General features: G+C 44.8%; 1 protein-coding gene across 3 annotated transcripts in view; it reads right to left on the reverse strand.

Annotated features, from left to right (window-relative positions):
- Positions 1-26,289, reverse strand: part of SH3GL2 (SH3 domain containing GRB2 like 2, endophilin A1) — an 830,288-nt gene that overhangs the window by 165,353 nt on the left and 638,646 nt on the right. For 2 of the 3 annotated variants that reach the window (XM_069625975.1, XM_069625974.1), the window contains exon 4: positions 2,293-2,436. In XM_069625975.1, the coding sequence (XP_069482076.1) occupies positions 2,293-2,436 (144 nt within the window). Of the gene's footprint in view, positions 1-2,292; positions 2,437-25,935; positions 26,087-26,289 lie in introns of those variants that run through there. The other variant, XM_069625976.1, reaches the window with a different exon arrangement.

A 26,289-nucleotide genomic window follows, 5' to 3' on the forward strand; every position in this document is an offset into this window, starting at 1 on the left:
GGAATTATATACATCCTCTCTCTTTATCAGCTGGTTCTGTCAGATTGATCCCTTAACTATAACAGGGTTAACAGATATTTTAATTACCCGATGTTTAAAATATCCTGGTTTTCCATGGTTTAACTCAGACAAGTAGAGCATAATGGGTTCCTAGAATGCAGTTTTTTTATTTATTTTCCTCGGTTCCTGAATGCTTGTTATCACTAGTGGAACCCTGTGTCCGCAGGTTTCACTCATTTGATATCCCATTATGCCCTACTATTCCACCCTCTACAAAAGAAAGATGACTGAGAAATAATGATCAGAATACAAAGTGGCGATATAGAAGGCACCAGTCTGCAGAATGAAGGATCCGGGGATCCACTGATAATTTCCCGAGGACTGTTCTAGAGGACTTCCTGTGTAAACTGATAGTCCTGATGAATGCTGTAACTCATTAGTAGAAACCGGTCGACTACAGTGAGGCCGAATGTCACTTATTTATATAAACACCTGACCCAACAAAGGGTGTTTTCAAATGTTTTTTAATGACGGTCAGAGAACCTTGTTTTAGTCAAACAAAATTGTTACAGGTTTTTGTGACATTTAGGGCTTAATGATGCAATATAAGATTTGGGAATTTTAGAATGCTTGGATTGTGTTCCTAGCACAACATCACAGGGTGGAAATTTGATTGCTCGAACTGCATACACATGGTTTGTTTAGTGTCCAATGGTATTCTGTACTTCTCTCTTCTTTTTGATAGGTGTCACACCAGTGCTCTCCATAGAAAGGAATCACCACAGGTGTAGTGAAAGGTTAGTTCCTGTGCATCCCTGTAGTGTAGAAATGTAAACTGATAGACATGTGTCACACTGTCATAAAATATCAGTAAAAAAATAAAGGGTGACTTTATCTTGACAGGCTACTAAGTGGTTTACCAGCCGTATCGCTCTCTCATTGATGGAGAACTTGGGGCTCCCCCCTGGCACCATAAAATGAAAGATTATTTGTATTGTACGGCGGAAACCTATCTCCGGGATAACTAAGGTAGAGCATTTGGCATGCCTTTCGTACCAGCGAGCTGTGCGCGCGTGATCTGATACGCTGACTGGTCGGATGATTGACGTAGAAAAATATGTATTGATTAAATAGGGTGAAGGTGGTCTGCCCATAATGGCCAAGTCTGAAAAGGAAGCACCCATAAGACGGTCAGGGTACAACTGCCCTCCAGCACTCCCTCAAATGTATTTAAGGCACTGATGCCTAATGCACTAGTCTGTATGGTGAGAACCAATTCCCACTTAAGTGGACACTGCAGAGTGAGTGAGTTGTCTGATTTGCCAGGGACCTCTGAACGGATTGTAATGTTTGAGGTCACAGCAAAATATCCTAGCGCGGTACTTATGTAGAGATACAAGGACTGCCTCTCTCCAGCTAAATTGGTGTCCCACCGGTGCCCCTAAAAAGGTGCGTTTTTTCCAGGAGACGCAGGCTTCACAAATCAGAGTCTGATTCAGAGAGGTAGATGCTCCACAAATGCCTTTCTTGTAGCACTCACGTAGTGCTTAGAAGCTATGTTCTTGAGTGGTGGGCTGTTTTACTAAAGTAATTGTATTTGTGCCTACCGCTGCCCTGCCTTTGATAACCAGCCTGGCCCTGAGTGCACAATGCTGTGCAAGTTTCCATAGCTGAATTTTAGCATATCCCTAAGGCGGACATGCTAGTGTCCACCGGCCCGACTGGAGGTTTTGCGAGCTCTTGTGAAACTGACATTCAGTTATGATCCAATATTAATTCATGGGTCCGCTGTACATAGTAACAAGAATATAAAAATGACTTATAAAGCCTCCTAATAAAATATAATTGACCGACCTGCAGAAAGGAGATTGTGTTGCTGCCAGTTTTTCCCCCTGTAATTTCAATGTTTGTGCGGGAGTGACCCTTTGAATCACTCTGTTCTTGGGTTCCTATCTACACCCCTATATATTCCTGTGAAGGGAAAGTGTAGGTGTGGGTGTCTTCTCCCTCTTGCGCGACGTTGGTGGGAGCGGGACCCTTAGGGAAGGACCTCCCATGTTTTGAGAGGATTCTAGTGATGGTGACAGAGGTTATTGAAGAGACAGAGAATTCTGGTGTCGTATTGATCTAGTGGTGAAAGTAGTTAGTAGTGGGTTGCGTCCCCCTGCCGAGTCTGTTGGTTTTCAGCTGTACACTTCTTAAAGGAGTAGAATTACAAGGATCCTGCATTCTAATGAAGGGTAGGATAGACGTAAAAAGGATATGGGGTAGATCTTCAGGAAGAGGAATTACCAAAGTTGGATTCATCGCCAAGTTCTCTCCCAAACTTCTGCATTGCTTCTCCTAGTAACGCCTCTGCCTGCGGGTAGCCCGGACCTTTCTCCTGCCCACGAATCTTTGACATTGTGTTGACCATGCTGAGTTTGGCTCTTGAAGCTAGAAACAGACAAGAAGAATCATGTCAAAGGACACACAATTGGACAATAAGTCTTTGCACAATGCTCATAAAATGGGAGCAGGACAAGCAGTGTGGTTGACTGTGATCATTAGTTTAGGCAAGAATGACGAATGAATTATATTCCATTAAGATCCCGCTTCGTTCAGCATTTTTTTTTTGTTTTTTCAGTGTTCCACCATCAGAACAAGAACATCTGTGCTGCCTTTGCCAATGCAAAACAAAGCTGAAAAACTGGCTGGCCAGAAGCCAAGAACCTCCCACAGTACCTCCCAGAGAAACCTTGTAACTCTGGACATCCGAGATTTAATCTGATAAGCAACATTTAAATAAATGCTTGCATTTCATTTGAATTTCAAGACCATCTTTTATAAATCTATATATATCTATATATAAGCCACATTATTTTCGAGTGTTACCATAGACAGCGATGGCAGAAATGTTAACATTTCAATGAATAATGTTAATATAATTATTACCATGATTATTAGTATTCATTACATCAATAATCCAAACAATAATAACATTAATAATAAAAGTAGTAGCGCTTGTGGCAACAGCACCATTAGGAGCCAATTGAAAGCCTATTATGTTTGTCGGCCACAAAACTTACTGGAAAAGCCTCTTTAACAGCTGGAATTAACTCATGGCTCCCATCTGGATTGACAATATCGAAGATCACAGGGCAATAGTTCCTACTCCTCCCCATCGACTGGAGCCTTGTCCCAAACTTCGTCGCGATCACAGCTGGAACAAGCTAGCCCTTCTCGAGCACACAGGTTGTCAGTCCAGGCGCAATAGCTATCCCCATTAGGGAGGCATGTAGATATTCCCGCTTCCTCTCCATGTCATCTTATCATCTTAATGGGGCCCTTCCCAATGCAAGTCAATTGCCAAGATGGTCGTAAATATCCACACCAATCTTATTCAGTACCCTCCTTGATACACTCTGATGGCACTCTGGTTGCCAGAGGCATACAACCCTAGCCTGTCTGACTTTATCCCATGCAACTACAGCATCGTTGCGAAAAACAGACACTACACTGATACTGTGAACCCAGAAATACTATTCTACACTTGTGGTGTGAGGTAATGAGTATTTCTTATATTCCTGCATGTATTTCAAAAAAGGTAGCAGGCGCTCCTCTCCAGAAAGAACATGGCATGATAACCTGTTCTGAGGTGAGAGTTTGCAGCACATGCTTTTTGCTCACTGTACCTTTCACAGATGGGAAATATCCATTTGCATATCAGTCTTTGTCCCGCCCACATGGGCAGTCCGGCACCAAAATGCTATGGCAATTCCTCTCTGAACAAGAGTGCCAACAGCAAACCCATACACGTGTTTCAGCCTTGTTGGGCCTCATCAGTGAGGTGAAGCTGTGCCTCTCTGAGCACAGTGAGCAGGGAGTCCACGTCTGGTTGCCCCCTGGTAACTCAGGGTGACCAACCCCAAGTTCCTTGCAAATATTTCAAAAAAGGTAGAAGGCGCTCCTCTCCAGAAAGAACATGGCATGATAACCTGTTCTGGGATGAGAGTTTGCAGCACATGCTGTTTGCTCACTGTACCTTTCACAGATGAGAAATATCCATGTGGGCGGGACAAAGACTGATATGTAAATGGATATTTCCCATCTGTGAAAGGTACAGTGAGCAAAAAGCATGTGCTGCAAACTCATCTCAGAACAGGTTATCATGCCATGTTCTTTCTGGAGAGGAGCGCCTGCTACCTTTTTTGTTATATTCCTGCATGGTTGACTCAACTGTTCCTTGATGAATCCTCATCTGCGTCCTCATGAAGGACACAAATACCAGTTGTGCTCCCTGAGAGACCCAAATCCTCTCAGGGTATGGGTGCCTGTTTCTCTGTGTTAGTCTCTATGTACAAATAGCTGTATAGGCTATTGATGGAAGCCTTTGTTTGATCCAGTGGGCTATGTACTGCTGTGCCCTGTGGTGTCTCTTTAGAGCACTGTGAAGGCCTCATGAGTCAGACACAAATAGGTTCAGGTTTTCTCAACACAAATTTATTTAACTTAAAAGACAGGGTGGAGTAATGCCTAGAACTCAACTGGAATCGAACAAGTGGCAGAGTTTACATACTTGTGTGTCTTGATTACCATGAGCAATATAGACGCCAACACAGTAAAAACACTAAGGGATAAGCTAAGATGTTGGGAAATCAAGCGAGGCTCATATGTTAAAAAAAAGGGGGCTCATAACTTGCCCTATGCCAGGGTGGGGTTTGTAAAGAAAACTAAGGATAGTCTATGTTAGGAAGTCCAAAGTAAAACATCTGTCTGTGTCCAAAACCTATATTTGCCCTCACAACTAACTGCATACAATGTGTAGGGATGTCAGCATCAAAAAAGGAATAGTGTTCAAAGTAAAGTTCAGAGCTTCTTCTAGCTCTTTGGCTTGTTATCAGCTCCCCTTCCCCAGGTTCACAATAGTTTATCAAATACAGGGGTTCCTCTCCCCAAGAGTTCAATTCTTCCAGCTTTCAAAACACTTGACTTCAATATCACAACAAGGTCTTTGCACAACATAAGCTTCTTTATATGTGTTTTCAGTGACTTTTCCATTCAGGGCACCTGGTCTAGGCACAGTTGTCACCACATGGTCCACCCATTACAGGTCATGCAACCGGTACCCTTGGTGGTCTGCTTTTCCTTTAATACCAGTCCACTGCTACTCCACATCAGTGAGGTTTGCTTCACTCTCCTGACACTATATTGTGGCTTGCTTAACCACCTTGCAGTTGTTACACCTTCTCATGTTTTCTTGGCTCTTGCAAATGCTGGTTTCCTTATGCTACGCAGTTTTTGCACTTTAAAGGTTGTAGCCAATGTTGGATTTATCATAACCTGCATCCATATATCTGTGCTCTCTGTGCTTTGCGAGCACTGGTTTCAGTTAATGCATTTCATTATTTCAATGCAGTTCAAAACTTTCCTTTCATTATTGTTCACAATCTTTCTTTCATTCCTCTCAATATGCCAGAGTGTTCAAAACTTCCTTTCATTTAATTCGATATTCAAAGTGCCTTCCATTTGCTTTAACTAGCTTTCATTGCGTTCAATATACAAAATGCCTTGCTTTGCTTTAATTATATCACCAACCGCCAGCCCCCTTTCCTGGTTGCACTCACCCGTCGATCTTAAGGATCCTCGTGAGGTCTTCTGCTGCCATGGTTCCTGTTTTGCTCTGTGGTCACTTGCGTCTTTTCCTGGCGCTCTTCTTGTGGCTCACGCACAACCAACAGACCTTCCTTGGTGAAGCAGGATACTCATGACCGCTTCTATCGGTCCCGCTGGCCTACGTCTCATGGCTTGCCACCAGCCTTCAACTCTGTATGCCTTTGCTTCCTGTTGCATAGACTCTGCACTGCTTCACAGGTCCTGAGCGCCCCTCCTTCCGTGCCGCCACACCGGAGAGGTCTGCTTACACAGCTGATTCTGCTTCCACAGCTGACTGTGCTCCTATAGCTGCCTCCATTTTGCTTTGGCTTCCAGCTTTTAAAGCTCCAGTTTCCATTTCCATTACAAAAAGGACTAGACCGCTCAGCAGCAAAGAGATAGTCCTGCCTAACTCTTCTTGTCCTCCTCCTCGGCCAGGTACTTGGCTGTGGCTGAATGGGTTTGTCTAGTTGCCCTCTTCTTCGTTCTAGTACCATACTGATGCTATTTGGGGAATCACAAGGAAAGGGCTGACAAAAGCCTATGAAGATTTGAGGGATGGAGGGTTCATGGTGAAATGGAAATGGGGGATACCATGTCTCACCCAAGGACGTCCTCTCCCCACTCCCCGAGTCTCCTCCACCCAGATGATCCAACCCTCACATGTCCACCGCCAGTGGCGGGATCCAAAAGCAATGGCATTTCCCTGGCCACCTGAGAAGAGGATACCAGGGGAAAAGAAGTGAGGAGGCCCTCAGGTTACTCACAGTACCCCTGTGCAAATTCAGTACATTGTCCAAAAGCTAGACAGTGTTCCAGCCAGAGAGGGAGTGAGCTGGATACCAATATCATCATATATGGTCATAGAGCGACCTACTTTGGACTAGGAATGCTAAAGTTGTCAGATATTAACTGTTTCTGAATGATGCTGCAATCGAGCCTCAATTTACACCAGAGAGTTCATAAAAGATGAATGTGGAGTCAGAAAGTATTCAACCATGTGATTGGGCCCTTAGTTATTCCCTTGGGGCTAATGCCCTGGATCTGCATCCTTAACTTGTTGGACCCGGTGACAAATCCTGAACTACAAAAGGAAGGGCACACCCAAAGAGGAAATGTGAGTAAGCTCAGCTAGTCATTTACTATTCTGATGGTGAAGCTCTGCTCGGACCCGCACACAACAGACTCCTACCATCGAGATGGGGCTGATTACCAGCAATCCTATACCATGATCCCATGAGCCCACCATTGTTGCCTGCCCTCGTCAACCATCAGCTACCACAACGCCTAACAGACTTGTCCCTACATGAATTTGATATGAAGAGGAGGAAGCACTGGCCACTGATCACATCATCAACCAATGGAGACAACAGAATGTAGTTTCTACCAAAGATATAAGAACTGAAATAAAAGCATAGAAACCCAAAAGTAATGTTGGTACTCAGATGAGTCCATCTGGATGGGAGCTGCATCTTCAATGTGCTGGATAGGTGCTCCTTCCTAACCCAGTTCCAGCAGTAGTTCTTTTCTTGGATAGAACAGCATCATTATTAGTCCTTCTGGCTTGAATATCTTCTGGTTAACCGCTGAATTTTCCATTGGGAAGCTGGAGCACAGGAATCATCTTTGTTGACTCCTCACTTTGTGTATTTGAGGGTTGTCTGCCAGTTGTTGGAAATTGCAGACAATGCCCAAACACACATTTCCTATACTTGGATAGTCTTTGAAAAGACACCCCAGTTCTCCCAAAACAAAGTCCAATCTAGAACATTGACCCTATCTGGGGACCATGCAGCATCAGATCTAGTATACAAATCAGCCAATCAGAAGCCTATATATTGCTCCCACTATTTCCTTTGAGAGACCAATTCCTCATTGTGCCCACACAAGCTGAAGGTACCCTCAGTCTATGGAATGTCAAACCTGGTTAGCGTTTTACTTTGAAGTTGACCCTACTAAGTAGGATCCAGTACTAGGAATGCTCGGGGGATTTCCAAATTAGTTACCTGTAATCACCAACAACATCTTTACTTGTATTTTATGTGGAATAGGATGAAATGTCCGAAAATAAATTAATGACCCCACCAAAAGACCTAAAACACACACCACGAAAAGTTCTAACTACCATGTGTTTAGTGTTTTGGTGGGTTTAGTATGAAACAAAAAGAATAAAAAATGCTGAAGGGGTGCAGCGGGGGACACCCCCAAGCTCTCCCAACAGTACAGAAAAAAAAAACACAGGGGCTGCGGGGGTGTCCCCCGCAACATCCCGCTCACCATACTACACAGTATAGTGAGCGGGGGTTGCGGGGGAAACCCCTGCATGTTTGCATGGGAAATGTACGAACATTTTGTGTTCGTGCATTTCCCCATGCGAACATTTCCGTCGCAGGAAAAGCAGCCGCGGTCACTTCACGCAGATCCTTTTATGAGATATAAAGTATATGTTCCTTATACCGGGTGAAAACAGCCCTTTACTCAAAGTAATACTGTGCTGCCCATGGACTTTTCTATTGTAAGCCAGGCCTAGTTGTCTTTGATTGCTCAGCCGCAAGCTACCTGAGGGGGCTGAAGGAAAGCTTAAGCAGTGCCTGCTTGCATAGGTTTAGGAAGGGAATCTAACATAGTATTGGGAGATGACTTCTAACAGTTACTGCTGCCTGTCCAGAGCTATAAGCAGACCCAGCCGCAAATCCTTCAAACACATTGGCCTGGGCCCTTATGTGTCCTTCTAGGTCCTAGCCTTCTGTCCCACCGCCTGCAGCATCTGCCCTCCACCTGCGCTTGCCTTCGAGCACCACTCAGCCTGTGCGGCCTCACAGGCCTGCACTTTTTGGATGGGTTGGTGACTCCTCTTCCATTCAGTGGTCACTGCCTGGGACTTACCAGTCGCCTTTGCAACCGGCTCTTGCTCTTACCAGTTGCCTTGCAACTATCTCCCTGGCACGTCACCCCTCTGTGGATCCTCTAGCACTTAACCCCTTCCCCTGTCCCTTCTCTGTCTCTGCACTTGCACAATCCAAATGTTCACAATGCCTAGTAGGACAGATTTTCTGTATTTTTGCATTTTCCATGGTCTTGCTGTTTCCCTTCCCTTTGCCCTGTGGGCGCTTTGAACCACCATTTCTTTGATGTATAAGCGCCATACAAATGTACAATAAAATAAAATAGTGATATTGGATTTGGGGATGCAGGAGGCCCTTGGGCTTGGTAGGTGAGCTACAGACTGCACTCATGTAGAGTACTTGTAAGAAGGGTTGCTATCAATCAGAGGAGAGGCTATGTAAAATAACAAATACATTGTTATTTTATAAGATGTCTTTAGTTGATTGACTGTCCTATTTTGATGTAATGTTCATTTAAAAATCTATATTCTTGTTTCAAGATAGCCTTTCTAACATTTTAGTGGGGTTTACACACATTGGCATTGCATCTACTGGGCTTCCCCCAATTTGGGTAATATTGTTTGTCTGTCTTCTTGCAATGTTCTTCCGTCTACTTTGTGTAGTGACATTAACCTACACAGCTTTTTTGTCCGCACGAAATGCTGCATATGTTTAGTGGGTCTTTCTCCAACTCCTGAATGCTCTTTCAAGCTTTATTAGTCTGTATAAGATATAATGCCAGCCTACAAAATGTAAGAGCCAAAGTACTACTACTGCACTGCCAGCTTTTCAGTGAGCCCCATGTCAAAACCTAGTTATCATTTAGTTTAGTTCAGTCATTATTCTGTTATTCAAGTCCTTCTATTTTTGGGCCTCTCTTAATATGCTAGTCTTTCTTCCTTATTGGGAGAACTTTCTTCTGCTACTGACATAGTGGTGTAAAACTTTCTTCTTTGAAATTCAATAGTTGTACAATGGCTACGGTTCAAGTTTTATTGTCCCCCTATTCTATTAGGCAACATATGGCAACAATATCCACAGGTAATATCCACTTGAAGGCTCCAAGCAAGACATATGAGTGTGGTCTATACAGTGGGCTGGGGAAAACGTGCACCGTGGCTGCATGAGTTATGTTAATATTAAATGTTAATGTTAAAGGTATTTGTACTGTGCACCGTCACCAAAAGAATTGGTCCCCAGGCGCTCAGGTGGATATGCAAAGAAGAAGGTGGGGGGCTTAATCGGATGAAGAGGGAGTAGGAAAGTGAGAAAAGGGATGTCCTGTTGGCAGCTTCAGTTCGGGTTTCACCATGCGCTGAGCTTGGGTGTGAATATCAGATCAATATGAGTCCTCATGTGCGGTTGGTGCGAGTTATGTGTTTGTTGTTGCAGCGTGGTGAAATGTGTGGGGTCTGCCATGCGAGAGGGTGGTTGTGTGGATTTCTGTGTGAGTCAAGTATGCAGAAATGTGAGCTTTTGGGTTAGTGAGTTGCATGTCTCTTAGTCCTTAAAATTCTTGTTCTATGTATCCGATTGTCCTATGGAGTAGGCATATTTTTTCTCTTTTTCTTTCCTGTCCATCTAATTGTTAGGAGCCATGGTGTGGCAAGTTCCCAGATGTGTTATTTCCGACCATTGTGTACCAGGTTGAGGCGTGTATTGTCCCCCACTCTGGTATTGGTGCTGTATTTGTAGAATCACCTGCTCCCTTCCTATCTATTTCCTGTCAGTGATCCATTGTTGCCTGTGTTTCCTTTGTAGGCCAAGCTGTTATTGACATATCACCCTTACCCTTCCATCCCAATCTTTGCATGCTTGTTCTTTGGTATGATTCTAGCTTATGAATCTGTACATTAGTAACTTGATATGCCGTAGATTGTTCTTCCCTTACTTCAGTTGATGGGCGGTAGCTTAGGGAGATGGGACGATCGATTTCCTCTATCAGCATTGTTTCGGCTGTGTATGTGCCTCCATAGGCACTCTTTCTAGTCAAGGGGTGAAGAGCCAAGATTTGAGGAGTTTTCTGAATAGGAGGTAATCTCTTGTGTTACGCATGTTCTTTGGTAGCTTGTTCCAGGTTTTTGGGGCGAGGTGAGAGAAAGAGGATTCTACAAATGTTCTTTTGTTGTATGGTTTTGGATACAAACGGATTTTGCTGCTGGATCTCAGTGGCCTTGTTGGGCGATGTACATTTATCTTTTCTCTTAGGAACTCCACGCCTTGGCCGTGTATTGCTCTGTGCGATATACACATTGATTTGAACTTGATTCGCTGTTTTATTGTTAGCCAGTGTAGCGTTTCCAGCGCCGGTGTGATGTGTTCTCTTCGAGGTAATTTGAGGAGCAGTCTGGCCGCCGCATTTGGTATGTGTTGGAGTTTTTTTAGAAGTCGTTCTAGCAAGCCCAGATATAGGCTATTGGCATAGTCTACTCTGGACGTGACTAGCGTGATGGTGTGAGTGTTTTGTTGGTGAAAGACAGGAATGGTAGGATCCTTTTTACTGCTTGCAGGAGAAAGAAGCATTTCTTGATTAGAGCGTTTACTTGTGGCTCTAGAGTAAGTTTGTTGCCCATCAGGAGTCCCAGGTTTTTCTTTTACAATCAACAATGGGGCTAAGGATGTACCAAGTTCTGTTGGCCAGGGGTTGTAGTGGTTGTCTCCTCCATTTTTTGTGATGATCATTATTTCTGTTTTGCCTGGGTTGAGTTTGAGGTAGTTTGAGTTCATCCAGTTGTAGATTTCATAAAGGCAGCTCTCTAATGTTGTGCTTTCTTCTTTTGTGTCTTGTATTTTGTAGACTAGTTGTGTGTCATCAGCGTAGTTGTAACAGGTGAAGCCATGTCTTTTAATGATCTTGATTAGTTGAGACAGGTAGATGTTGAGTAATAGCAGGGAGAAGGATTATCCTTGTGGTACTCCACATGAGGATTCTCTTGGGTTGAAATTGAAAGGTTTGATCCATATGGTTTCTGTTCTGTTTGTTAGGAAGGATTTGATCCATAGTAAGGCGTGGTCTGTGATTCCAATTTCTTCAAATCTCATGATGAGGATATCGTGGTTAACTGTGTCGAATGCCGCAGAGAGGTCTAGAAGTATCAAAGCGGTACTATTGTTTGAGTGCTGTTTCCATTCCTTTCATTGGTCTAAAGCCTACTTGTCCCTGGTCCAATAGGCGGTGCTCTTCTATGAATTCTTGGGTTGTTCTATATATGTATCTTTCCAGCAGTTTAGCTGGGTACGGGATGTTGGAGATAGGTCTGTAAGTGGAGAGGTCCTCTACGTTTCCTGCTGTATCTTTGAGGAGCGGCTTGATCTATGCTGATTTAAAGGACGTGGCACTTTCCCTGTTGAGATTGATTGGTTGAAGACGTTTCTGTAGTAGTTCATAGGTGTTCCTTTTGAGAGGATTGATTTGTATGTGTCTGGGGGGGCAGGGATCCATGGTGGAACCTGTTGTGTTGCTTTTGTTTACCAGTTTGGCTAATGTCTCCACTGATATTTGGGGGAAGCTTCAGAGTTTGTTTGGGCATTCCTCCTTGGGGTGGGTGGGTTGCATATTGTGGTTAGATGCTCTGCTTTGTATGGTCTGTTGGATGGTCATAATTTTATTTTTGAAATGGTCTGTGAGGTCATTGCATAGTTTCTTCGATGGTATTTGAGTGTTGTTGCAGCCAGGTGGGTTGTTTATTTCGTTTATGCTTTTAAAGAGTTCTTTTTGGGTGTTTGGTGCTTTGCAGATTCTGTTGTTGTATTTCCTTTTTCCTTTTTGTATTTCCTTTTTGTGTGAGCGGGTATGTTGTTGGAATTAGAATTTCTTTTCGCAGTTGTTTTTGATCCTCCATTGTAGTTCAAGTTTTCGGTTTTTCTTTTTCATTGCAGTGAGTAGTATGGTAAACCATTTTACTGTTGCTCTTTTGCATGATGAGGTAAAAGGTTTTTCTTTGGTGATCTTGTCTGTGGTTGTCAGGATGCAGTTGTGAAATAGTTCCCTTTTTTGATGTCTAGGTCAGCTTCGTCCATAGTTGTTGCATGTGATTTGCTGATTTCCAGTAGTTCAGATAAGTTGCAGTTTTTGATGTTTCTCCATTTTTTTTTCATAATCATCGGTGGCTTGTCCTGTTGCTTGATTATAGGTGTGGCCATTGTGATTAGGAAGGGAATGAAGAGGTGGTCGCTCCAGAGGATCTGAATTGGTGACGCTGTGGTAATGAGATTTTCTTTGTCAAAGATTGTGTCTAGTGTATGTCCTGCCGTGTGGGTTGCTCCTTTGACTAGTTGATGTAATTTCATTGTTGCTAATTGGCTGGCTAGAGGTTTTTGTGTGGTTGTGGTTTCTTCATTGAACCAGATGTTGAAGTCACTGAGGATAATCAGGTGATTGTGCTCGATGGCTAGGTTGGTGATTGCATTTCGTGAAGAAAGTCTACGAAGGTCGCATCGTAAGTTGGTGGTCTGTATACCAGTATGATTTTCAGGTTTGTTGATAGGCGAAGTATTAGAGATTTCACAGTTATCAATGTTTAATGGGTCTTCTAGTTACATTTCCAGGTGTTCCTTGTGGATTATTGCCAGTCCGCCATCTCTTTTGGTTTTCCTGTTTGCTTGGACGCACTTGAAGTGATCAGGCATGCAGTTGTTGAGAGTGATCTTGTAGTTGTCATCTAGCCATGTTTCAGTTACGAATAGGATGTCGATACCTCTGTCACATAGGAGGTCATAGATTCCGGTGGCATGTTTGGACCTTGACCTTGCATTGATTAGGTTACAGTGGATCTTTTTTGTGTGGTTCATTTCATTTGTTGTTACTGGTTTTGATTTGTGGGTGTTCAATTGGGTGCTTCTGTGTGGACGCCAGTTGGTTGAGGTTCCCTGGAGGATGCTTTGTGATTGAATTGGTCTGTTAGATTGATAGTTGGGTTGTTGAATCGGTCGGTTAGGTTGATCGTTGGGTTGTTGACTTCTACTGCTTCATCATCTGCTGTGGTTTGATGTGGATATCTGTAGTGCGCTTCTGTTCTTGTGATATAAGGAGTAAGAGGATTGGTATCATCCCATTCTCTTCTTGGGTCCTCTCCTCTTTTTTTCCATTGTTCAGGGGAATTATTTGCCTGTCTGGAGATGCCAATATCATTGAAGTATCGAGTTCTGAGGTTATTGCGAGGTACGGAGTAAGGTATAAGGATTTTTCTCTTACGATGTTTGTTATGTTAATTTGGTGGGTTTGTTCTCTATTCAAGACGGCTTCTACTGGAGGCGGTTGGGTTTGTATATCCGTAATAGTTGTTCCATGTTCCTGATCTCTTTGTCAGTGTTCAATTCTGCATCGGGGTATTTTGGGTCCTCATGGTAGGAGTTGGTCTGGGTATTGAGTTTACAGGGGCAGATGCCTGACTGTCGTGCCTCGTGCTAGGATAATGTTGAGGTTTATCCTCTTATGTTGCGATGCCTGGATGCTCTTCGAGGGTGACTGTATGCTCAGTCGGTTGGGTTTGGGTATTCCTCATTCTATGGGAGGACTGTCCAATGGAGTAAGGGAATACTAGGCATTGGATGTGTGGTGCAGTTGGTTATGGGGGGGCTATGGGGTGCAGGTTAACTAGTGTAGTGATTTTGGTTGTAATTACTAGCTTTTAGTGGTTGCTGGTTGTTCTTGGGTGTCGGGGGGGACTAGAACTCAAATATGGCAGGTACTGATAGAATACCCAGAGATTTGAGATGACAGGAACTAACAGAAAGTCTGTTCTCGCTGCAGCAGAAAGTGAGACCTGCTGCTTTAACCAGGAACCACAGAGAGCTCAACCAGAGAGACCCTTTGATCTACAACAGACAGGAAGATGGGTGGGACTAAGTATTACATGTGTTCATCCTATTACCTTTTCTGTTGCAAACCACTCTGGCTTTGACCCCAGGCATACAGGAGATTGATGGTGGGGACCCAGGATTGGTTCATTAAGGTAAGCTCAGCCTACACCAATTACTGTGGCCCACTTGGCTTTAAAAGAAGGCTGAGCACCTCTTTTTTTGGCAGATCTGAAGACTTTGCAAGGAGTAACAAGAATAACTCTGTATTGGACCCTGGCTGAAGGTACAGTCTGCCTTACAGCTTCTGCCAGTGATGGAAGGCTAGGATTTCCAAAGAGGGAAGCAAGATCCCTCCCCTAAACATCTCCCAGGGAAGAGAGGGAGATACTGAATCCAGAGGACCTCACAGCAGCTCCAGAACTGGTAACCAGCCAGCACACAGCATGCCCTACTAGGCTCTGCAGCAAGCTTCCTGGGTGGGAAGTGTCAGAGAGTCTCTGAACGAAACCCAGGACAAGGCAGATGCCTGCAACCCTCTTCTCAGCTTTGGGCCACCCGCCTTAAAGGACGACATGAGCCCAGTGAAGAAGCTAGGAGGAGTGTATCGACAAGCATCCACGCATGTCTGCCTTAAAGGAAATGTTTGAGTCAGTCAAGCCCCTCAAGCTGCAACCGACTGCACCACTGACTGTTACACTGCAGTCGCTAAAGCCATTCGAGACGCCTTGACATGTGCTTCAGCCCCATCAGCCAGCACTGAGACAATTTTACCTGACCCGAGCCACTGTGTAGGCCAGCCTGCAGCTGTCCATCCAGTCTAGCTCTCCGAAATGCCTGGCGCCTCATACCTGCAGCGGTCTGCTGTCGCAGAAGCAGCAAAGCGCCCTGAAACCGACTCTACACTGTTGAGCACCAAGAACATCTACAAGCAGAAGGTACACTGTGGTTCTGTACCCCTGGTCCGTCTCCAAATGTCCCTGTTGACATTTTACCACCCATTGCTCCCTTTGTGTTGAAACCAAGTATCCTTGAACTATTGCAATTCATTACTTTACTGCCTACCCTCCTGTCAGTATCCAAAGTGCATCCCCTTTCCTTCTATGAAACTGGCTGTACTCTGCATTCCTTTACATGGTAGGTTGCATTTTGTAGTGTGCTAGAACTTTCTGTTGGATAATAAAGTAGGTATTTTTATACAACCTTGACTGGACAGTCCCTTTTATCATTGGGTAATTGGATTTTTTGTTATGCTGCAACTAACCAATGATCCACAACCTTGCAGATATAAGCCTGCAGGTCTGTCCACGTTACCAAAATTGGATAAGGAGGTTTATAATTTGCTTGTGTTTCCAATCTGTTTAGATACCTTCTGGTGTACTAGAGGTGTGCGGCTGATTGATGGTTTAGAAACCGATATTCATCCCTGGGGCTACAACCAAAAGACCCGGGGCTATAGCCCCCTCAGCCCCCCTAGCAACGCATCTGCGGGTCACTAACGCCATATTATCATAATTTTTTCGTTCAAAAAGACGTTTAGTGGTAAAGTGTAGGAGATCCAGGAGCTGAAGGCATCTCCTGCACTTCACCCCACTTGTAATCGAGCAGTACATCTGCCAGACCAAGTGGAGGTAACAGGATCTATATGACATTGAAAGGGCACAGGTGGCACAGGTCTAAAGACAATTTAGAGAAACCAGGCTTTTGTTTTCGCACCTTTCAGGGGCTTAAAGCCTACAACATCTACACTTAAAGATGCACCGGAAGAGCAGTTCATACTCTTTGTTCTTTATTTTGTAGTGTGACATCATCTTTCAGTATGTTCCTATGATAATTTGTATTTGGCTGAATAGCCCATGTGCGATGGCACACAACCCATCATTAAAATAATTTACTGGTCCAAGGGAGGAGTTTGCTTCTTTCTAAAATGGCTAAAAATAAATCTGCTTCAAGAAGAGTCAAAATTAGATTTGACCAAACACTTAATCTCAGTTGCTAAGAGAAACCATGTCCCATTTTTTAAAGAGCCGTTCCCATAGGAACAGAACAGGAGGAATATTTTTCACAAACACATGTCTCATCCAATGGCCCTTAGAGCAGCTGTAGTTGGCAGATAGCTACTGCGAAGTAGAAGGCGAGCTACAGGCATCGAGCAGTTAGTTCAGGGGTCTGCAGATGCAAAGACATGACTCCGATGTTCTCTCTGTTCCCGAACCAATGGTGGGAGTGCTGCACCAGGGCTTCCCGGTATCAGATTAAAAGCCTGGGCGCACTTCTTGCTGCCGAAGCAGGATCGCCGCCGCTTCATTCCCTTCCCCTTCTCTGCAGCCACTCTCTGGGAGGTTGGTACTTTTCACGTTGTTGAAATACCACACAAATGTGCAACTTATCGGAGCCAGAGGGAAGGGAATGTGAATTTAGGCAGGCGGGGTTGGGAGAAATCCTACAATTGCTATCCGGTAATATTATCCCCATATATATGGTCGCCATACGGAATGTTTCCGGGAAAAGGTTGTGGTGACTTACATATGGTGACCTTTTTATATATGGGTTCAAGAGGAGCAGTGGTTGCAGCATTTTGCAGGGACATTATTATATGGAACCCTATAATTGGCCAGGAAGGCAATGGCACAGTGGCAGGATCTGCAACATTTGACAGGATTGTCAGTAAATGACAACACCACTACTTTCTTACTCCTCCTTTCACCATCACCCCCTAACCTTCACACCCTCTTGCTTCCCAAGCTAGCCAAACCCCGCCAGCCAACCATCCCAACTATTTGGATAGTCCTCCACCAGCTCTACAAAACCCTGTGACACCCCGCCAGCCAACCATCCCAACTATTTGGATAGTCCTCCACCAGCTCTACAAAACCCTGTGATATCCACCCTCCGAGACCACGACCTCCTGTCACCTTTACTACAAGCTCCCCAGTACAGCTCCACCCCCGACCCCGCCGCCGTGGCTCCTTTCATTCGGTTTCTGTGCTCTTCATTCTCTCTTCGGCAGCAGCAGCAAGCGTAGGAGGAAAATTAACATGGTCTGGCAGATTCACACACATGGAAGATGCTAAATTCTTCTACTACTGGGGAGAAATCCGTACAGCAAGGAAGTAATCCCTCTCCCCCTCCCCTGGGCTCCAAGCAGTGCTTGACGTCCATTTTTTGGGAAGTCATTCCATGTTTTTGGAAGTCAAAATACTTTCATGCTTGATGTCTTAGTGGTAAAAGAATTTCATGACAAAAATATCATTTGCCACATTATGGGCAAAAAATGGAGGTAGGATTATCCTGACTTCAGCCTTTTGTTTTTCAAGTCGGAGAATAAAACGGGAGACAAGGTAGCAAGCGGATTTGTAAAAATCCCCATCTGACCAGGGGAATAGATGGAAAGTCTTAGAGTCACACCATCAGCCTGTTTAAGAAGGCTCCTGCCAGGTCACTACTGGAGCACACACTCTGCCGTTTGTGACTTCCTGGTACTCATTTGCGGCCTTTTCCTGGGCTTCTAATCTTCCAAAAAGAATTTACCAGAAGCACTGGTTGGAAGAGAAATGTGAGAGTTATCCGTTCTGGTGCGTCTCTGGCACGCTCAGGAGGGCACAGAGAACCTAAACAGACTCTGAACTGTCAGCCAAGTGGCAGGATAACCAAGATTCCTTGGAAGCGCCATGAAGTGGCGGGTTTTATTTCGCCACTATCTTTGAGACTAGTAGAAAAGCTAATGGTTTTGGCTCCAGCTGTGGGATAATATCATGCCATGTCTGCAAGCACTAGTGCAAGACTAGGATGACTACCCCCTACAGTCAGAAGCAGTGCTTTAAAATGGGAGGCAAAATGAGGGGGTGATCTCTAACAATGGGGAGTGTCCTAAAGTGTTCAGGGTGTGGCCTAAAGGGTGGGCACCAGACCCAAACACATATATGCCAACATTACCCATTTCATTCGGAAGACACTAATCCAGTCCTGGTTTTAACATTTGCATTCTGGGACTGGTTGTCCTAGATTTCGCAATTATAAAAACTAGAACTACAAGTCCCAGAATGCAAAGTTAAAACCAGGACTGTACTTGTGTTCGCTAATGGAATGGATAATGTTGGCATTTATGGTCACTCGGCGTGGTCTATGCCTGCCTTGGTTGCATGCAGTCTGCATATTGCAAATACACCTCTTTGTCTCGGCTTGTAAGTGCAATTGTGGTCTATCAATATAAAGCCCGCTCTCAGTACATAAAAAATTCATTCAGCGTGTAAATTACCCTTGTTCTATAAATAAATGACCAATGTGAAGGGGAGGATGACCCTGGCCAAATTGCATGAAATCAAAGAGCATTCTAGTGCTCCGTCGTGACCACCATCAGCACCTGCCCACGTGCCTGACTGCTTACTGGAGCCTTGCCAGCCCTCCTGAGTCCTAATCGCGGCCAAATGCACACACGCCTCTTAAGTCTGCTCTTAGAAACTTTCCCATACCTGGACTACGGTCCCCGAGGGCATTCCTACCACAAAGCGCTTTGAGGCCATACAAATAGGAAAAGGTGCTATATAAATGACTACTAAAATGCACTACAATTATGGGAGCATAAGAATGACCACAGATTTGTATAGTTGACAAATATTTCTTTGATGTCGATTTAAGAAAGAAACCCTTTTGAGCATTACAGCACACTGGGCTTGGTGCTCATCTGTCAGTCACAACACAACCCCAACAGTAGAATATCTGCTAACCATGAGACATAAAGACTCTTTTGTAGAGCTACGTCTTCGCGTGTGAGGCTTGACCTGCTCTGAACATAGAACAATTTATCATTTACATGTCTTCATACTCTCTCAGTAAATTGCTGAATACTGGCGTTCCCCCTGAAATGCAACCCACGAATGGCAAGAACAGCTTCAGGTGCTCCTTTGTTGGGGCAATGGAAGCCCCAGGTCAAGTACATATTCTGGAGGCTGCCTGGTCTTTGTGGTGGCTGGCCCCAGCCCACTTAAAGCCCTGGTCAGGAGACACATTATATAGAACAGGTTAGCTGCAGGTTTGAGGAGGACTCCAGAGCACTCGTCTTTAAAGAGGGACTCACAGGGCCCTGCGTTAGCGGTACTCACTCGGTTACACAAGCTTCAGATGTATTGTAGCAGTGCTTTCACTATTGTGAACGGAGAACAATTAACCTACCAATAAGAAATGGAATCAATAGGCTAAGTACTTTTACATTTTAATGTTTGTGCGCTGAGCGCCAGCAAAATGTATTCAAAATGGAGTCAAAATCTAACAAATGCTATTTAATAAGTTTTAGAAATTGGAATGAGCTTTTAGAACATAATGAATCAAACCAATATGTTTTCATTTATACAATGATCATTAGCAAATTCATTTAATCAGTGGTCACTACTCAATGGGAGAACAATGGTTGTAAACAATTAGAATCAAACCATGATCATGGAACAATATGATTAGACCATTTTTTCCTATAATTTGATTGAGCGAATAATATCCTTAGCCACATATTGCACTAGGAATCATTCAATCCGGGTATTTTGTACAAAGTGCGCACTTGTGAGCTTTGAGTTTCCTGCATGCAGTTATCAACTTTTGCAAGTCAAAGTGAAAAGTTAAAAAAAAATAAAAATAAAGAGTAAACCAAGGTAAAACAGTGTCCTTTCAAAAAAAGTAAACACTGCTTGCAAACTACGCTTTGTGAGCTGCATTTAATAATTGATTGCTATAGAATTCGACTGCTCACTAGCAGGTGCTAATTCCAGGTGGATTCCAAAGGCATCCATTTGTTTATACCAGCATGAAAATCTCATGCAGGCATGAAATTAAGTGCTCCCACAAGACGGAGTGGGAAAGCACAGCAGAGATTTTAACTACACTCTGTGCCCCTCCTCCCCCTTGTGTATTGAAGAAAATGGGCAGAGCGGAAATTGTAGGTGTAAATGCAATAACCTTTGCTTTTACGCATCAATGTTCTGCTCCTCCCGGCTCAAAATTACCCCCAATATCTGGGGGTGCCATAAACTGGATCTCGTCCTATCGAACATTAACCTACTGTCAACATTTTTCAACATTCACAAAGGTAAAAAAAAAGAAAACGCCCGATTCATCAGGGCAAAAAAAGAAAATGGCAGCATCATTGTGAAAGTCTTAACAGTGCTTGTTAACGAGTGCTCCAAAACTGGGGATTCCAGTTAGCCTCTCGTATGTAGGGTTTAACCAAGTTACTATGCTTTTTATTTCTTTGCAAGGCAGTGATCAACCGGCTTACACCTTCTATGTACTGTCTCATTTCAATTGGCTGCCACCAGGGGTGTTGCTAGGTCTGGAAAAGATCTGTGGCTACACTGCCAGGAATGTTGAGGCTCGGGCTCGCTAGCCTTTTGGTTGTAGCCCCTATGCTCTCTTGGCCCTCCTCCAACCCCACCTGCAAATCTTTGATTCCACACTTTCCTTCTCTGCCCACATCTGTGACGTCTCTAAAAAGTCAAACCTCCTACTTCACCTCCTCAGAGGTACTCTGCCTTTCCTCTCCTTCCCCCAGAAGCTTACTGTCTCCAGAGCCCTGGTTCTCTCTAGGTAGGACTATTGTAACAGCCTCTTTCTTAATCTACCTGTCTCTACTCTCCACCCTTTACAACTCATCCAGAACAGGACTGCAAGACTTGTCCTTGGCCTCAAGCCCTGGAATCGTATCTCTCCAGCCCTCAAATCTCTCCACTGGTTCCCAGTGGACGCAAGGATTAAATTCAAACCTCTCTGCATTGTCCGCACGGCCTTCCTGGGACAGGATCCAAAACACCTTCAGCTATCCCTCCGTAAATTCCTCCCCTCCCGAGCTCTTCACTCCTCTACCTCCAATTCCCTCAGGGTCTGTCGTTTTTCAAAGAAACATGCTAGGGGTAGATCTCTATCTTCGGCTGGGGCCTCCCTCTGGAACAGCCTCCCTGCCACTCTGAAACTTGAAGAGAACCATCTCTGGTTCCAGAAGCACCTTAAGACCTTCCGTTTTGCTTCTGCCTTCGCCCCTCCTCTCCCTTGCTGATCTTTTTTCTCTCTCAGCACTGTGAACCTGACCTACCCTCTGTCTTTTGTGCCCAGGTACCTGCTCACCCTGCCACCCACTCACACTGCCTCTGGGCAATTCCTGCACTGGGGTCTGCGTCTGTAACCATACAAACTCCCCCCTTTTCCCTGCACTTATCAGACATAATCTGTGTGCTGCCTCAACCCATCACTTGCCACTAGCTGGCTGCACTACCACTGTTTTTGTTGCCTTTGTTATTAATTTATTTAATAATTTGTTGATCCTTTGCTCCGCACTTTCCACTTCTCCCCCCTTCCGTGCACTTTTCCCCCTTCCCTCTCCCATGCACTTGCGCATTCTTAATGTCACTGGGGCTAGTAAGATCGCTGTTTTTTGTTCTCCTTTGTTCCCCTCCCTTCCCTCGTCGCGCTCTGAAACACTTGTGTACGAGCACGATAGAAATAAAATATCATATCATATATCATATGCTTCTATCCGGGCTACTACCAAAAGACTCTGGACTATTGCCCCCCCCCCCCCAGCAACACCTCTGGCTGCTACAACAGATGCGCATTTATTGTTTGCTATTGAGCAGTTAGTGACAGTAGATGAGGGTGCATATTTGCTTGTTTGGGGTGCAAAAAACGTGTTAAACACTTTGTGGACCTGCAAATGTCATTCCCATTAGGCATAACCGCAAGCTGCATCTGCGTCATAAAATGACTACAAGCAGGATACCTTTCTCAAATGAGCTTTTCTGGAGTGTGCAGATGTCTTTATAGTTTTACATCTAATTGAGCTGTCGCTCAGGCATCAGGTGTCACAGGATTAGCCACTGTTAGCCTTTCGGAGCACATCACATTGCATTCTGGCACGTGTAGCGCTATATTTATAAACGTTGGCAGAAATGGGAGAGCCACTCTGAGGATGAGCATGGCTTAAATAGCCTGTTATGTGGGAAGGTTCCCACTGAGGAACATCAGTCATCCCACTGCACCTTACCAGATGGGAAAATGCATATATATGCCTTGTCCCACCACAAGGACAGTCCAACTCTGGCATGCTAGGCTCTGAACAAGGGCACCAACAGCCGCTGCAGACACGTGATTCTGCCTTGTTGGGTGTCATCAGCGAGAAGAGGGGCTCGCGCCATACAGTTGTTAGAAATCAATGCCATTAAGTTGAGTAACAGTAAAATAGTCACCCTCATTTAAGTGGGAAGCATTACAAATTATTTACAATTCAATGAACTTAGCCCATAAAAGGTCAGACTTTGGTGTGGTCCTGAGGTGTACGCGATTAGATGAATGCCTGTGTGTCTAGGGTGCAGGCCTACTCCATGGTGAGGTTCTGGCTACGCTATTGGTGCATGCCTACCCCATTGGGAAGTTCTGGCTACCCTAATGGTGCAGGCCTACTCCATGGTGAAGTTGTGGCTACGGGACTGGTGCAGGCCTACTCCATGGTGAGGTTCTGGCTACGCTACTGGTGCAGGACTTCTGCATGGTGAAGTTCTGGCTACGCTACTGGTGCAGGCCTACTCCATGGTGGGGTTCTGTCTACGCTACTGGTGCAGGCCTACTCCATGGTGAGGTACTGGCTATGCTACTGGTGCAGGCCTACTCGATGGTGATGTTCTGGCTACGCTACTGGTTAAGCCTACTCCATGGTGAAGTTATGGCTACACGACGGGTGCAGGCCCACTCCATGGCGATTTTCTGGCTACCCTACTGGTGCAGGCCTACTCCATGGTGATGTTCTGGCTACCCTACTGGTGCAGGCCTACTCCATGGTGAGGTTCTGGCTACGCTACTGGTGCAGGACTTCTGCATGGTGAAGTTCTGGCTACGCTACTGGTGCAGGCCTACTCCATGGTGGGGTTCTGTCTACGCTACTGGTGCAGGCCTACTACATGGTGAGGTACTGGCTATGCTACTGGTGCAGGCCTACTCCATGGTGATGTTCTGGCTACGCTACTGGTGTAGGCCTACTCCATGGTGAAGTTATCGCTACACGACGGGTGCAGGCCCACTCCATGGCGATTTTCTGGCTACCCTACTGGTGCAGGCCTACTCCATGGTGATGTTCTGGCTACGCTACTGGGGCAGGCCTACTCCATGGTGAGGTTCTGGCTACGCTGACTACACCGCAGCAAAGGATGGACGCAAACACAGCTACAGGCTACTGGAAATGCAAATTTCAAACAGCTCTCAGCAGGCGGGTGGGAGTGACGAGGGTAGATGAATTACAGGCTGGCAGGTAGCTACATCTCCATTGTAGAATGAGTAAAATAAACGAGACAGTTGCCCGCTCCTGTGGACCCGTCAGGCAAGTCTGACAGAAAGGCTTCACACACCGTGACCTACTGAAAACCGACTGAAAACAATTAGAGCCAAATTTCAGCCCAATCACCCGTACGAAATTCCTATTGGCCCCAAAAGTCTTATCAGGCAGCTGAACCACAGTATTCTGTAATCAAAGTTCACTGTTGGAGGTCTGTCTCCAGCAAATTAAGGAGCATATTTATGGTCCTAAAGCATGTTATGGACTTGTTTTTTATCTACACTGAATTGGGAGTCCACTGTCACTTCTTCAGCTATTTTATAATATTGCTGATCTAAGTTTTAGCTAACTGTATTATCTGGCAGTCTGTTGCTCCCCGGAAGTGTAATGTATGCATGTGGAACTCTACAAACACAATTTGTGTCATTTCATACTAAGTGGTAATTGCAGGCAGGGGACCACCACCGTTAGCACGTATGCGCTGTTAGGTCCTCCATGTGCAATTCTCAATTTTGGCAAGAAGTCGGTAGTGTGAAAGGAGAGTAAAGCCACAGGAAATTGCCTTTACTCTTTACCATGCTGTAAATAAATATATGTACATTTCGATAGCAAAGTATGCCCTGCAGTTGGCATTTACAATTCATTTCTATGGAATCCACCTGCTTTTTGCAGGTGCTAAATCGAGGCAATTCTATAGGAATCCATTTGTTTTGCTCCTGTATGAAAATCTCATGCAGCCATAACACGAATTGCACTTTAAAGATCAGAGGGGATAAAAAGGCAGCTGGAGAGGTGAGCTACACCTAGTGCCCCTTCCCCGCCTCGAAAGCAATTGGAAATGAGGCAGAGTGGTAAAGGAAGCATAATAGCACCACACCTGGCTTTTGCCCCTTCATTTACCCTTCTACCCCACATAAAAAGACCCCAAGTAAATATATAGCATTCCACCAGTCCCTGCAGAATGAGTAGCGCCCGGCCCAAGGCTTCTTCCTACAGGCTGGCTTGTTTTCACAATTGTGTGCAGTCACAGGAGGGCTCTCGCAATATACTGGGCCCAGCTAGGCCGCGGACTCGGATTTTTGGAAACCAAAAGGTGCCTTACTCATGTTACGCAGAAGATTTGCGTGGCGTGTTTCAATATCACTTTGCTGTGCAGTGCAAGCACACGGTGTGTGTGTGCATTTGCTGAAGACGCTCATATCTTTCTCAATGGCAGCACTGTATCAGCGGTCACTTAGTGATCATGTAATGCACACCAATTTCTAGACACAATTTTAGACAGGTGACAGCTGTTTTTATCAAAGCGCCTATCAAGATGTAAACATGGGCAATCCATATATTTATACGGACCCTAAATGTTGTCTGTTTTGTCCTGTTGTGCACTTGAGCCCAAGGGTCTTTGGCTGCGCATAACAAATGTATTAAAGTAATTATGTTGTTACCTAAATTGGTTGTAAGTTATTTCATCGCCCATTTTGTTTTTGCAGCTCTTTTTGCTGAAAATGTTTTGCTGATTTTTGTGGGGGTCCCACCCAAACCCCTCTCCCTTATTTTGTATTCCCTATACACCACCCCACCCTATATATGCCGCCCGCCCCCCATATTTTTCGATTTTATTTCCAGCAAAACGTTTTCGGCAAAAAAAGCAGCGAAAAAAAAACCGGGCGATCAATGAACGTCGTACCCCTAAATGAATCATGCATTTTACTTGTTTAAATGTTGTGTGATACACATCACTCTTCTCACATCCACAGTTACCAGGTGAGGAATGATATTTTTCTTTTCACAGTATAGCGCACAGCATTACTGAAAGCATGTATGGATGTTTACGAGGCGCTGTAACGTACAACTATTGCGTGCGCTGACCGTGATGGCCATATTATGCGCAATGTTGCCATCCATCGGCAAATACCTTTTGCAATTGAAAACATTGGCTCATTTGCAGCCCTAGTGCAGGAAAGACACGGTATCGTACCAAAATGTCGCCCTGGCAATTACAACGGCCGAAAATGGCGACTTTTGTTGTTGTTGACCCCCTTACACTATATATATATAGGGGGTATAGAATATAATATTAATATAGGCTGGGATGTGGGAGGTTCCCCCGCATATATATGTGGTGTAAAGGGGTTTAAAAAAATGCCTGCATTTTCGGCTGTCGCAATAATCACCTAGACCCAGAAGACGCACATGATTGTCAGGGATCAGGGTTGCGATTATTTTATGCAGGTTGTGGTGGGGATTTGCTTAAACATTCACAAGTGTAGTTTGCATCCCTTTCTGTGCAGGCAGCATAGGGGTTATTCCTCTTACCTTGGACGGCACGTGCTCCTGCGGAGGTGAGGGGTCGCATCTTGCTGTTGTGAAATGCTTGGGTATGATGGGTGGATTACAGCCATGGGACCTCCGTTTACCAGACTTGGTCTGGCCTACTAGTCAAGGTCCGTGCACTCACTAGAACGCACTAGTGTTTTTCCCATCTCCTCTCCGCCAGCACGCTGCCCTAATGCTGCTGGTGACTTGAAGAGAGATTCTACTTTCGCTAAACACCTCCTCTATACGGCATTCACTGCCTCCAGCCCGGAGCACTTCATGAAGCTAAGTGTGTTCAAACGGGTTTTAGCATGTTAAATACCCAACTGCTTACTCGAGTTTCACAGCACTCAG

The sequence above is a fragment of the Ambystoma mexicanum genome, chromosome 6p (assembly GCF_040938575.1).
Source record: "Ambystoma mexicanum isolate Mex_15411 chromosome 6p, UKY_AmexF1_1, whole genome shotgun sequence".
Taxonomy (NCBI): domain Eukaryota; kingdom Metazoa; phylum Chordata; class Amphibia; order Caudata; family Ambystomatidae; genus Ambystoma; species Ambystoma mexicanum.